This window comes from Ascaphus truei, chromosome 4 (genome assembly GCF_040206685.1).
Source record: "Ascaphus truei isolate aAscTru1 chromosome 4, aAscTru1.hap1, whole genome shotgun sequence".
Lineage (NCBI taxonomy): Eukaryota > Metazoa > Chordata > Amphibia > Anura > Ascaphidae > Ascaphus > Ascaphus truei.
In genome coordinates this window covers 313,632,940-313,648,387 of record NC_134486.1, presented here as the reverse complement: position 1 = coordinate 313,648,387, position 15,448 = coordinate 313,632,940, and the positions used below count along the sequence as shown (strand labels likewise).

Below are 15,448 nucleotides of genomic sequence, written 5' to 3'. Positions count from 1 at the left end.
GTTGCTTGACTGCTAAAACTCTGACTCAGGCCCTCATTCTCTCCCGTCTTGATTACTGTAACCTCCTGCTGTCCGGCCTTCCTGCCTCTCACCTGTCTCCCTTACAATCTATCTTAAACGCTGCTGCCAGAATCGCTCTACTCTTTCCTAAATATGTCTCCGCGTCTCCCTCCTGAAATCCCTCTCCTGGCTTCCGATCAAATCCTGCATCTCTCACTCAATTCTCCTCCTCATTTTTAAAGCTTTACACTCTTCTGCCCCTTCTTACATCTCAGCCCTAATTTTTCGCTATGCACCATCCCGACTCTTGCGTTCTTCTCAAGGATGTCTTCTTTCTTCCTTCCCCTCAATACCCGACTAGCACCCTCTCTATCCACCTTTAAGACCCACCTTAAGACGCACTTGCTTAAAGCATATGAATAGCAATGTGGATAATACTGGACACGATACATAAAGCTTGGCTCCCTGGACGAACTTACCAGAACTCCCTCCTACTGTCTCTGTACGTTCTCCCTACCTACCAATTAGATTGTAAGCTCCTCGGAGCAGGGACTCCACTTCCTTAATGTTACTTTTATGTCTGAAGCACTTATTCCCATGACCTGATATTTATATTATTTGCTTTATATGATTACCACGTGTATTACTACTGTGACGTGCTATGTACATTAATGGCACTATATAAATAAAGACATACAATACAATGCATTACAATGAAGAGGAGCAAGAAGAAGAAAAGAATGGAAATGAGGAAGTACATGGGGGACAGGGAGAAGCCAAGAGAAGATGAGAAGATGAGCGGAGAGTACGAGAGAGTGAGAGAGTACGAGAGAGTGAGAGAGCACGAGAGAGCGCGAGAGAGCGCGAGAGAGCGCGAGAGAGCACGAGAGAGCACGAGAGAGAGAATGTGAAAAATAAGACATTTCCCAGACATAAGTAGCCAAGATTCCAGCTGCATTTCTTTCAGCCCACCTGAAGATTTTTGAGACTTATTGCCAGGCTTTGGTACTCCTTGGGCCTCCTTGTTAGTTAACATAAGTTACTGCCGTGACATTGTCTGAATCCACCTTGTGTGATGACCTATTAGCAGGTGTGAAAATGCCTGGAGCCCCTTGAAAGATGGCTCTTTCCAGCACAATGATTGGATCCTTGATCCATTTAGTCAACTTTCCATGTGTGAAGCAATCCTGAGAGTGTGCCCCAACTCTAGAGACTGCTGGAGACTGCCATCTGTCTTCATATGCTTCCAAAGGGGTTTCTCCAAAGGCTTCCACTTGCACAGGTTCTTTACCTTTGTCCATAAACTTAGACTTTCTTGTCTTTAATGACATATTTCCTGTACCTTGAATCTCTCTGAGATGAAACCTGCCCCCACAGGATTACTTCCACTGCTGCATTGAAAATCCCTTTGAGAAGCTTAAACTCTTCCACCATTGCCTTGGATTTATTTCTAAAAGAGGTGGTGTCCCTACAAATTAGCTGCATCAAAGTGAATAGCAGCGAACTGGAAATTACTCACTGAATGTCAGGAACTTTTTGTAGTACCTTGCAATGGGAATATGAACCCTTTAAATCTATCAGATGTCAGGAAACCTCCGGCTTCTACACCTGTGACTGTTCAAAGGGAGTCCATCTTGGTTAGAGGTCCAGCACTGGCCTGTAGCCGCCTGAATTCTTTGTGGCCAGCAAAAGAACAGAACACATTCCAGAAAATCTCTGGCTAGCAGTAACCTCAACAATCATGTTCTGCTGCAGGAAATCTTCCATGGAAGCACAATATGCCTTGTTCATCTCGTGGGTACCCTTAAAGTAATTAAGAGCTTCTGCTCTGAAATGGGAATTAATTCTAGCACATAGCCTTGCTGATGGCACCCGGCAGTGGATCTGTATGTCAGTGTGTATCTGTGACACACACACACACACACACACCTCTCTCTCTGACTCGCACTGCCCCCCTCCCTCACTGACCTAATGGAGAACAGAGGGAGGCAGAGTGCTGGAGATCTCTGCTTCTCTACCTCCCCCAACCATTGCAAACCTCTGTCACCCGTTCTATGGTCCTCCCCCCCTCCCCAGCAGTACACGCTAAGCTGAGCCGAGTGACCTGTCCGTCACGGCTGTATCTTTGTCTCGCTGGTGAAGCAGGACGGGGCGCGCTGTGACCAGCTGCGGCAGTAACAAAGGTCACACAAAACAGAGACTCCAGGGACACCATTTGGGGGTTTCCCCTGAGGCCACAGCACCCTGGGCAAAGAGTCAGGGCACACCAGGGTTCCACTAAAGCCTGGTTGAGAAACACTGAGTTGCATCATAGGAAGGGGCTGTCTTTAGAATCATCTTCAAACTTTAGAGACGTACGTCTCCTTTTGAGACTTAAATGGGTGGACATCAGTCATTAGATACTGGGTTACGTATACCCTCTAGGAAAGTGCTTATTTTTATTTTAAAGAACACATACTCCCTAAGCATTATCATTTTTAAAGACCCCATTTATGAAAGTTATGAATTTATTCAACTGGAATAAAATGTTGGGTATGATAGGATGTTTGAGCGATGTTGTTACATGTAAGTTTTCAGGTACTTATTCCTCACCATAATCTGCCCTCATTAACTTTTAATTAATAAAATATGCATGGAAATATCATATATAACAGGACTTACCCACGGTCAGACAAAACTGCAACACGTGCACTGCTCCCTCCTGCTTTAGGAAGTTCATGAAGCGGAATAAAAGGTCCTGCTCTTCCCGGATCTCCTTCAGTTCAAGCTTCAGCACCTTAAACAAAAAAAAGATGAGCAGAATATATATCCTCCTTGGTTAAGCTCAGTGAAAGTTGCACAGTATACTTGTTGACTGCAAACGATTACATAATGCAATTACCGCTCGCCTACCAAAAGGGATTAAGTAATGCTCCACTTGACTGGGGTTGAAAAGCACTATAATATGGGTATATGTATAGGGGAAACTTACAGAGGGAGTCTTGTTTTTAGGCTCTGCAAATTTCTGTAGGAATGGGACCAAATTGGAAGCCGGTTCAGTTGCTTGCTCGGGCTGAAACAAACAACACTGAGAAACTAAAAGAATAACAAAGGAACCAAAGAGATTTTTATTGCAGAAAAAAAAAAAAGTATTTTTAAATGAATATAGTACTCACAGGAGTATTGTCTATGAAAATAAGGAGCAGACGATTCACCGTATACTGTGAAGAAAAGTAAAATGAAGCAAAGTTATAATTAGAGAAAGTAGTAAATATGCAAACAGTCAAAGTAATAGCAACCATATTACTGTTATTACTAGTTTACCATCACTAGGTAAGTAAGACTGCAAAACTAAAACACTGGCCACGGAGCAGCAGCAGCAGCATGTGGGAAATGGTGATTTAGTGACTAGATTGGGTCAATTTCTACAAATTTTTGCTAGGTAATAATTAATCTAAGGAGTGTTTAGGACTGCTGCTGCAACACACTGCAGAGTAACCTAATCTAACCTTTTCTGCTGGGACCATCTGCTACTGGATGTATTCTCTAGATTTCCAAAATGTGTCAATCAACTCTTTGATAAAGTGTGGGATACCACGGGAAACGCGTCAGAGTGTTCTTTTTGGCTGTTACTATGCCCTAAAATAAATTTTTGCACCTAGGATATTTTGTGGTTTGCAGTTTGTGGTTTCCAATCTTCAGCAGCAGCAGCAGATGCACCGCCGTTTTCCCTGTACTCTCTTCAAAATGTGTCAATAAAGCGATACAGAGGTGTGAGGTACTTAGATTGGAGTACAATTAAGGTAGACAAAGCAAATAGCGTCCAAAGGAGTATTATCTTTATGATACAAATGTTTGAGGAAAGATTGCATAGCAATTTGATCGAGGAATTCACATTATCCTACAGTACACAACAAGTCACTACTACAGCGTATTAGTTTCTGCTAATACTGATCCTACACATACTGGATCAGCTAGGAAGTCCATTGACGGCAGGAACACAGAACCAGACAGAATCTCTCTAACCAACAGGGTCAGCGGGCTGAAAAACAAACGTTTTCAGGTTTCAACTCGAGAAGAACATCTGCATATGCAAAAATACTCAGCTAAAAATGTTATTAAAAAATTAGTTTGTTTCTGATTTGATGAGGCTATGTATAATATATATATTTTTTTATCTGCTCAAGATTGATAACACCAGACGACATTCATTCTAAATGATAGGAACAGGGCCACTTTGAATCATGTGGGGAGGTGCAAAAAAATAGTAGGTAAATATGGTAATTACCTACTATTTTTTGCACCTCCCCACAGGATTCAAAATGGAGCTGTTCCTATCATTAGGAATGTCAACAGCTGTTATCAATCTTGAGCAAATTCCGTCTCCAGTGGTGCAAGTAAGGCCTGCAATATAGTGAGCTACCGTGCGCGAGCGCGTCAATGACAATTGCATGTGTGAGTCTGACGTTGATCTAGTTGAAACGCGTGCGCGCCCATGAGCGTTGGCGCGGCAGATCTGATGAAAGACATATCATTTCTAGTTTCACGCTGTTGGCGCACCACAGTGGGCCTACCCTTCTGACGTCATAACCACGCCCCCCGCTTCACTGTTTGGACTATAGACACAAAACGCACGCATCACGTGCACGCTCCATGTCCGCCAGCGCTTACTATAAAACCAGCCTAAGAAAGATTACCCTACAAGGCATGGCAAGCCCATGTGGCAAGAAGCAGTTAACAGTATGATATTCTTTTTTTTCATTTCATAAACTACACATGCATTGCTTTAAACGTTAAATACACACAAATATATGCAATTACCGTGTCCAAAACGAGTTGCTCCTGAGCAACTCGTGGTAGACACAGGAATTGAATATATTTTCTTTACATGCTCGCTACTTTTCATCTCCGCTTTCCCACCAATGACAATATAAGCTTATAGGTAGTTTCCATAGATAACATAGTTGTAATGGTAATAATGTAAGCAGAGCTGCTGCAATATGAAAGCTTGCTACAAAATAGACCATTAAGTACATTGTTTCCCTGCTTTTTGATAATTGGTAATATTAGCCTATAGGGCAGTTACTAATGTTACACTATCCTCAATCATACTATTTCGGGCAGTAACTACACTGCTTGCTCTCTCAGACAGTTTTTTTTTTTACAGTCAGAGCCTGTCTGTCTTTACTTGTTATCTCAATTTATATCCACTTAATCTCCCTACTAAGATGATTCCATATAATGGTACCCACTCTTAGGGTGTCAACCATTCAGATATTACGCCTATTATGGTATATTTTACATCAATAAAGTCAATCATGCCTTTGCTTCTGCCCCTGATGCTATCTTAGGCATTTCTACCACTGGTATATCAATGTACAGTAGTAGCCAGTTCAGCCTACATCAGGCATCATCTGATCTCAACACCTATCCTGTTTTTTTTATATAATTTTTATACTGTCAATCCAGTTACTGCACTATTGTCACACTGTTTCGATTGATATTATTTTACTTTTGCCATCATATTTTAAATATTACGACCAAAAGTTATGGTATACGTTACGAAGGAGGGCACCACAAACGCAATTCTTTTTGGAGGATTTGTGATATCGCGATATCCTACCCTCTTTCCAGTCCTTGCATTTCCCTTCATTGTGTAGGTTGCCCCCACACACCTCATTTGGTGTGTATTAGGCAAGTATATGAACACTAATCACAAACAAATAAACTAAACTCCCTACAAGCGCTAACCTAAACTAAACAACGTGACGTGCGAATAAATGTGAATAAAATATAAATCTAAACCGTGTTAAGTGATATGTGAAACAACCAGTGTACAAATAATAAACAAGTGACTAGAAGAGATGAGCTTCCAAGGGGAACCTCATAAAACAGATACTCCCAGGACCTGTTAAACAGAACAACAGACACAAAATATGCGTTCCCCGGCGCTAAAAATTGGTTGGTAGTCCAAATTATCAGTCCAAGAATAAAGGACGGACTGCGGATTCAAATGATGAAATGTCCCAAAATTCAGACGAATGGAAGTGACCCTGTGGATGACTCTGTGGGTGATCCTAGGAATTAAACAAAGGACACACCATTGCGCAGTACACTGAACAGGGACACTTAACTAAAACTATAAAAAACCTACTTACAAGAATATATCTTGCTCAGGTGAGGGATAGAATCTGTGCTTGTGCCACGTCTTCACCTCGATCATTCACGGAACCCACGTGTTCAGACCGGATGGAGTTCCCTCGGTTGGTAATCAACGCTCCCACAACGGATCAATACCGGTGGCACCGATGGGGAAGGGACAGAGACAGCACTAGTGCAATACATAGCAACAATTTAATAGAAATAAAAGACCAACTAAACACACTTACAATGTGTCAGCAGTGTACATACAACTCCCAAATGACGTCCGCAGCATGTATCCCACCCGAAGTACCCGGAAATCAACTAGCCAGCATGCAAGTGATCTCTCACGGCTCGCTGGTGGTGACGTCACTATCCGGCGTCTCAGTACTAGCGTCAGCGGTAACAGAGTAAGGACTGGCACACACAATACTAAGATCCTCCTCCCTACGCGTTTCGTAACCGTGCGTTACCTCCTCAGGGGATATGGAGCCTAGTAGAACTGACTGAATATGTAGGTGAAGGAGAACACTTCCCACAATGGGGGCGGGTACTGCTGAGTGATTGACAGGGTATCTAAAGTACACGTACAACAGCAGTCTGATAGCAGGCTGCTGGTGGGGTCCAACAATGACCTAAAGCCTCTTTGTCTCATAACTCAGCAGGACGAACAGTGGATAAAACATATATTAAAACATTGTTATAACATAATATAAAACAACTTGAGAAATGTATCATAAACAATAAAATGAATGGAATTTATACTATAATGTCAAGGATCGTTAAGGAAAGCTGCCAAATCGAAATCTATGTTGCGACCCAGGGGGATAAGGTTTTTAACACATAAATCCAGTAGATTTCGCGTCTGGAAACTGTGTTCAACCTATCACCTCCACACCAACTAGTTTTGGGATTATCAATGCCCATGCAGACAAGGCTGTCAGGATTTTGATTGTGTTTTAACTTCAAATGGTTGGAGACACTATATAGTACCCTTTGAGGTCATTGAGCCATGTGACATGGCGATCCCGAAGGTAATCAATGGGACAACTGGGGGCCAGTGTGGATTTGAGGTTCTTTGCTCGTCTATATACTATTTTTGGTTGAGCGGGGAGACAAGTTTTTAGTACTGGATCTCTTTGAAGAATCCCCCAATGTTTCCTAAATACTTTGGATATAGTGGGAGCTAAACCACTATATTGAGTAATAAACATGGGAAATTGACCATGATCCTGCTTGTTCTTTCTTTTAGTAGTTGCCCTTTTTGAGACAATGGTGTTTCTATCGACACTATCTACTGTAGAGATCGCTAAATCTACATCTCGCCTTTTGTATTCTCTTTCTAAGAATTTTTCTTTCAATTCATTTACTTGCTCTTTATATATTAGATCATTAGAAAAATTTCTTTTGATCCGTAAGGCTTGACCTCTAGGGATATTTTTTAGCCACTTAGGGTGATGGTGGCTAGACGCCAACAAATAGGTATTGGCGTCTACTTCTTTAAGGTAAGTTTTCGTTTGTATAGTATTGTTGTCTATATATAAAGAGAGATCAAGGAAATGAATACTTATTTTGTTGTGATTGAAAGTGAACCTCAAATTAAGAGTATTGTCATTAAGATACTCCTGAAACTGCTCAAGTTCAGCAGATGACCCCCTCCAGACACACAGCACATCGTCGATATATCTTTTCCAGAGCACCAGGTTTGCACCGAACGGATTGGCATTCCAAATATGGTCCTCCTCCCAAATGGACATGAATAAATTCGCATAGCTCGGTGCAAACACTGTGTCCATCGTGGTGCCGCATGTCTGGAGATATCCAGACATGCGGCACCGCGATGGGACCAGATTTGCACAAGCTATGCAAATTTATCTGGAAAAGATATATCGACGATGTGCTGTGTGGTCAATTTCCCATGTTTATTACTTAATATAGTGGTTTAGCTCCCACTATATCCAAAGTATTTAGGAAACATTGGAGGATTCTTCAAAGAGATCCAGTACTAAAAACTTGTCTCCCCGCTCAACCAAAAATAGTATATAGGCGAGCAAAGAACCTCAAATCCGCACTGGCCCAAAGTTGTCCCATTGATAACCTTCGGGATCGCCATGTCACATGGCTCAATGACCTCAAAGGGTACTACATCTGTCATAACTGTATTGGGTGTAGACAAAGTAAAAAGAGAAAACAATTCAAATCAAATGCAACTAGTACCCATTTTGATATTAAAACCTTTATCAATTGTAAAACCAATTTCTGTGTCTACCTTTTAGAATGCCCATGCGGACTACAGTATGTCGGCAGGACCGGGAGACCTTTGAAGCGACATTTCGCTGAACATGTGTTTAACATTAAAAGAGGTTTGGAGACACATTGTGTTTTAACTTTAAATGGTTGGAGACACTATCAAAATCCTGACGGCCTTGTCTGCATGGGCATTGATAATCCAAAAATTAGTTGGCGTGGAGGTGATAGGTTGAACACAGTTTCCAGACGCGAAAGCTACTGGATTTATGTGTTAAAAATCTTATCCCCCCTGGGTCTCAACATAGATTTCGATTTGGCAGCTTTCCTTAACGATCATTGACATAGTATAAATTCCATTAATTTTATTGTTTATGATACATTTCTCATGTTGTTTTATATTATATTATAACAATGTTTTAATATATGTTTTATCCACTGTTCGTCCTGCTGAGTTATGAGACAGAGAGGCTTTAGGTCATTGTTTGACCCCACCAGCAGCCTGCCATCAGACTGCTGTTGTACGTGTACTTTAGATCCCCTGTCAATCACTCAGCAGTACCCGCCCCCATTGTGGGAAGTGTTCTCCTTCCCCTACAAATTCAGTCAGTTCTACTAGGCTCCATATCCCCTGAGGAAGTGACTCACGGTCACGAAACACTTAGGGAGGAGCTTAGTATTGTGTGTGCCACATCTGACGCTGTTACCGCCCGACGCTAGTACTGAGACGCCGGATAGTGACGTCACCACCAGTGAGCCGTGAGAGATCGCGTGTATGCTGGCTAGTTGATTTCCGGGTACTTCGGGTGGGATACAGGCTGCGGACGGCATTCGGGAGTCGTATGTACACTGCTGACACATTGTGTGTTTAGTTGGTCTTTTATTTCTATTAAATTGTTGCTACGTATTGCACTAGTGCTGTGTCTCTGTCCCTTCCCCATCGGTGCCACCGGTATTGATCCGTTGTGGGAGCGTTGATTACCAACCGAGGGAACTCCATCCGGTCTGAAAACGTGGGTTCCGTGAATGATCGAGGTGAAGACGTGGCACAAGCACAGATTCTATCCCTCACCTGAGCAAGATATATTCTTGTAAGTAGGTTTTTTATAGTTTTAGTTAATTGTCCCTGTTCAGTGTACTGCGCAATGGTGTGTCCTTTGTTTAATTCCTAGGATCACCCACGGAGTCATCCACAGGGTCACTTCCATTCGTCTGTGAATTTTGGGACATTTCAAAATTTGAATCCGCAGTCCGTCCTTTATTCTTGGACTGATAATTTGGACTACGTTAAGTATATGAACACTACCAAATCCTGTTGAGCTGTGTTGTATGTTTCTTTTACTTATTGTATTTCCCTGTATTCTCATGTCCATTTTGTAAAATTCTGCATACGTTGAATATAAACACACACAAGTGCAACACAAAATAGTTCACCTGCTATCCGTTGCTTTCGGGGGTAGAATGAAGGGGAGCAGGAGCTCTGTAAGTTTTCTGAGGTATAACATTTCATCTCTACGGCTTCTCAAAGCAACATGAAGATCAGGTCCATATTCCTCTAAAGCCGCCTGCTGCAGGTACTCTGAGTTTTTTACTAATGGGAACGCAGAATTCATTTAAAGGTTGCACAGGTTTAGTATTACAACTTACATCCACAAGCAAAGACAATCAGGGATGTTTGATCAGAAAACATTTATATGCATTTATACTCAATAGGAGGCAAGTGTAAAACAGGAACTTCATTAAATACAGTAGATTACAAAAAGTTAAATGTAATACATAACATTGGGCATTAAAGGATAAAGGCGGTACATTTCCCTCTAAAGTCCCTTCCATATCTATATGTGAACACCAGCAATTTGCTCAGCTAGGAGGTTCATCAGGTTCAGACCAGCATTGCATGCTTATGACACCCGCCCCAGTGAAAAAGAACAAGATGCAAGATGATAGAGGAAAGATAACTATGAAAAAAAAAAATCAAAATTTTTAGGAGGGGTAGCACTACAGATTTTGTCAGCAGCCTTCGACATTATTGACCACGAGATACTGCTGGGACGCCTGATGGGTCTCGGAGGGATCAGATCTGGAGTGGATCACCTACTTCCTGACGGACAGGACCCAGCAAGTGATCATGGTAAACCCTGTATCTCCTATTGGCCCGGCACAGGGTTCCTCAGGTTTCCGTACGGTCACCCTCGTTGTTTAATGTGTTCATGAGGCCTTTAGATTAAATCATCCAGGGAGACATGATATGTTGTGCCACCAGTATGCTGATGACACCCAGATTTACATCAAACCCCGGGGCGTCTGTTGCTGCACTGTCTTAATGCATCGGAGGTAGCCAGTTAGGTCAGTAATGGTTGAAGCTTAATCCAGACAAGACTGAAGTCATGATTATTGGGTCAGAGCAAAGAGTGTGTGGCAGGGTGAAATCGACACACCACTAATTAATTGTGTCAGACCCCTCCCTGTGTCAGAGTTGCGCAATTAGGAGTCCTGTTTGACTCTAGACTGAACAAGTGGGCGCAGTTTCTGGCCTACACTTACAACCAGATTTTATTACCCATTAATTATTGGATATTTTGTTACCTAATAATTATTGGGTAAGGATACTCCGAGAAGTCCGCTTTTCTCAATGCCTGATCTGGAATCCCTTGTCCACACCTTTGTAACTATACACGATTTGACTACGGTCATGCCCTTTATGCAGGAATGCCTCGTGCTGATTAGGAGGCTCCAGCTAGTGCAGAATGTGGCCACTTGCATGCTTCAACGTGTTGGCCATTTTGAGCATGTTATACCCACTCTCCGCGATTTGCACTAACTTCCTGTGACCTTCTGTATGGAGAACAAAATTGCCCTTATGACGTATAAAGCATTGCATGGATGGGCCCCGAGTATTTGCGCCACCGCCTTACTCCCCACTTGCTCCCCACTTGCTGGTATAAATACACCCTGAGGTAAGAAGAATCGGCTTGACTGTTCTCTCCAAGGATTTACCATCCACCCATGGAAGGTTAAGCCTTTTTGAGGGTGGCCCTTAGAACCTCCTTACCACCGGATGTCTGGAATGCACAGCGTTTGGTGCACTTTGGAACCCAGTGCAAGACGCGGACAGTGCAAGACTTTCATTTAGATTTTCTCGAATTGTGTTATTCTATTTTGTTTACTAGGTATTTTTCCGTTTTGATTTAACAATTTTTTTTTAACCTGGTGTCAGGGTCCAACGATGCTCCCTTTGGTGGGAGAAAGTTCCGGATCTAGTCAGTTTCGCAGAAAGACACTGAATAAAGACATGATGATGATGAGGAGGTGAGTGATTATGACAGAGACTCCACATGTTGTAGTTTCAAAGCTGCTCTTCTGACCCTACAAGCTAGCACCAATAATGTGGAAACAAAAGCTCACATATCAGCTTACCATCAATTTATATTACCACGGTATTACTATGATGCCGGTATATATCCCAACCCTAATCCTGACCAAGCTATTTAATGGGGGATTAGGGGTTACCTTTTTGTCTTGCTTTTGCTATGACTTCGATATGCTTCATAGCAGCTTTTAACAATTTCTTTGTAATAACTGAAGGGATGTCAACCTAGAAATTAAATATTGAAAATAAATCAAATTATATATAACTCATTGAACAGCCACCCTTACAGCATCCCATTTTACAATTCTTATTAAAAATTAAACAGGAGTAAAAACATCAGTATTTATTTTGACCAATTTTTGTCCAGATTACAGGACAATAAGGACACTTGACAAGTTTACTTACCAGTAATTAATTATTTAGCGATGAATATCCAGGATTGTGTTTATAAATCCTGTAAAACTGCATTGATAAAAGGCCTTTCCAAGATTAATAAAACGGAAAATCGACTTAAAACTACCTTCACACAATGTTTTGCTGAAACGTAAATGAGGAATCTACATCCGTAAATTATTTGACCCAGCTGAGTAAAATAAGTCATTTTCCTAGGTATACCGGCTAAAATCAACTAAATGTTTTTATGTAGCGAATATGTAATATTAGACAAACAATATTTTCTACTTGCCTACAGTATGTGCACTAAACAGAAGAGAAGTTCCTCTATTCATGGCTTTAGCATGGCCACTGATAATATATTCAAAATTGTACTAGGGTGTATAGAGAATGCAGAGGTCCCGTTCGGTGCACCCCACCGCAACATATGAGTGCAATATAAATAATAAAATCACATTTTAATAGCCAGTTAAAATAAATGCAATAGGGAGCAAAAAATAGCTGGTACTCCTAGACACAAAATATCTATGTGGTTCAAAACAGGGGGTGTTCATCTCCATATGAGCAAAGCTTGATTGCTGGCTATTAAATACTCACTGTCCTATTAGACAGAGAGGGTGGGGGCGGCTTGGGTTGGAGCCCTAATGTTCAGCAAATGTCCCCTGTAGTTTGGTGATAGGTTGGCTGCAGATCCAGTGGATACAGATTCAGTTGGAAATGCTGGACTGTATCCAAGCGTTGATACTATGTATCTATGTTTCTAAAGTGGGAATAGCAACAGTGTTGCTATTTGATGGTATATTTACTTTGCTGTGAATCGTTAGCTGTTATGTATTAATTAGGCTGTGCTTATATAGTGCCGGCGACGCTGCGGCAAAACAAATGTATTACCGCCGTCGCGTGCGCTTATAGTAGAAGCGACGCGATGGTGTGACGGCTTGGTCGCAATCGATGGAAGTCAAGTCACTTTGATTTTTCCAGCGTCCGCAGCCTGACGTAACCGGCACTATAAGCGCAGCCTAAGGCACTGAATTGGTCCTCCAGGGGTACAGACAACAAGTTATTTAGTCTCTGTTTATGGTTTTTATTGGTACAGAGTACTTTTAATTTCTCATGGTATACTCTGGGAAAGTTATACTAAGCGTGGGTTAGACTCTTTGGCAGGTGAGTGCTGCGTGACGATCTGCACGTCTGTGGTTTAGGATTAGCAGGGCTGTTCTCTATCATTAGCAGTGAGCAGCTGGAGCATTTCTCAAAATGGACGTACAAGAGTGGGTGGGTGGCTGCGATTTAACCGGATCAGTACCGGTGCTGTAATAATGGTTCCTATTATTGGCGGTTTCGGAGGAATACTCACCGGACCTGAGCTGACAGTTCTAGGGTCACCTACAGTGATTAAATGTAGGAATCAACCGATAGGTCAGGAAGCCGTGCATATATAGTATAATTTAAGTAGCGCTGCAAAGGTACCTTACGGCTGAAGAGGTGGCTCGCAGAGGTCGAGATTCGGAACAGGACCAGGTTTTGTGAGAGGGGGCCACCGCTATAGTTAGCTCAGAGGTATATACACAGGGCGGCAGTCAGCTGGAGTGAATCGCCAGGTGGAGATCAGCCGGTGCGGACCCGGTACCTCGTTTAGGAGAGTACTAAATCTAGACCCGGATCAGAACCGGGTTATGTGGGGAGGTTCACCGTTATAGTTAGCTCGGAAGTATAGGAACAGGGTGGCGGTCTACAGGAGTGAACACTGCTGAGTGGCAATCAGCCGGTGCGGACCAAATGTACATTTCTCCGTGCTTGCTGGCTTCTTCCGAGCTAGGAAGTACCGCCCCTATCTATAAACATTTTTGAGACTTAGAGCGAGGTTCCTCTCTTCGCTTACTCGCCACTGATATAACCAGAAAATCAGTGAGGTGATCTCATTTCCCATTTTTAATTTAAAGTGGCAGGTTTAAAATACCACGTGTGTTGAGGATGTCTTTTTAAATATGGATTAGGACAGCAACAGCCACTATGATTTTTTTTCCCCATCTCTGTCAAGGATTGAACATTTTTTTTTTTTTAAACGGAGAGCAGACAGCAGCTGTAGACAAAAACAAATTTGAAATAAAACACCCACCTTTTGTATTCTTCGTACTAGAACTGAGGCAAAAAAACGCAATGTTACTCTCAGCTCGTCTACAAAAGACTCATCTTCCGTTATATCCCTGCCGCAGGTAAAACAAAAAAATTGATATTTAGGAGTAAGAAAACAGCTTGTGCACAAACAGATTTCCACACATTTGTTAAGAATTGTATATCAAAATATGTGCAGGTTACCCCAAGCTGTATAAATTGCAACCCAAACTGGCTGTTTGACAACATTGAGTGGTTTAAGAATGGCTGCTCTCCAAGGTCCTGATTACATATTATCTAAAGCGGCAAATTGCAGGAAAACAGCCATTCAAATAAATGGTAGTTTTTGTTCGATCAGCCACTTTGGACAACATTGAACCAGGCCTAGGAGAGAGAACTGCTGCGCCTACTCTGCCAAGGACACACAGAGGAGCATCCCCAGTCCTTACTGCTCACAGAGATATCAACCTCCGAGGGTTGACATCAGTCAGCTTCAAGAGTTGCGGGTCGGAAATTGCCATTTTTATGTCAGTGAGACTCATTTGCAGTCAAAGGAGTGCTTGTGCTAAAAAATTAAGCGAGGCTCTCAGAAAATCAGTGAGAGTTTACAGGTCTGTGGTCCATGTACCACAATGTTCCTATGTCCAAGACAGAGACAATACGTAGATCCTAAAGGTTCATTACCACCCAATATGCCCTATTCTGAAAGTAAGTTCCATGTGATGCCAATTAACGCATATCAGCAACTTTATTTCCCCCCCCAGATTTCTGTACTGTTCATATGGCAATTCCTGCTGTTTATTCTCACTTTACCCATTCCACCAGGTAGCACAAAGCTGTTACTCATACAGACTTCAAACCATCTTATCTTAGTCTTTTTAGATAAGTTTCTTTACGGTCTACTAATGTCACCAAGTGAGCGGGGCCTGGAAACCATGTTATCTTGTGCTCATTTTTTGGTATGAAAAAACACTACTAAAAAAAAAACCAGTGAGCAGGGAAACAACTAGTGGTGAAAATAGAATGTTATACTATTAATGGTGAATAAATATTAAATAAAATATATATATAAAAAAAGAGAAGCACCAATTAACACGTTTCTGAAAATGGCTTCCATTGCCCATAGTGAATAAAATACCTTTTCAGTCTGCCCGTAGTAATTGTTGAAATTGTTGAAATTGTTAATTTAAGCAAAAATATCTA

At 41.9% G+C, this 15,448-nt stretch overlaps 1 protein-coding gene across 11 annotated transcripts in view; it reads right to left on the bottom strand.

Annotated features, from left to right (window-relative positions):
- The window catches only part of SNX14 (sorting nexin 14), a 62,658-nt gene that overhangs the window by 34,802 nt on the left and 12,408 nt on the right, over positions 1–15,448 (bottom strand). For 6 of the 11 annotated variants that reach the window (XM_075597880.1, XM_075597881.1, XM_075597885.1 and 3 more), the window contains exons 6-12: positions 14,250–14,337; positions 11,878–11,962; positions 9,802–9,958; positions 3,946–4,021; positions 3,156–3,200; positions 2,972–3,067; positions 2,662–2,776 (exon numbers count right to left, since the gene is read on the bottom strand). In XM_075597880.1, the coding sequence (XP_075453995.1) occupies positions 2,662–2,776; positions 2,972–3,067; positions 3,156–3,200; positions 3,946–4,021; positions 9,802–9,958; positions 11,878–11,962; positions 14,250–14,337 (662 nt within the window). The remainder of the gene's footprint in view (positions 1–2,661; positions 2,777–2,971; positions 3,068–3,155; positions 3,201–3,945; positions 4,022–9,801; positions 9,959–11,877; positions 11,963–14,249; positions 14,338–15,448) is intronic. The other 5 variants (XM_075597882.1, XM_075597886.1, XM_075597887.1 and 2 more) reach the window with 1 other exon arrangement.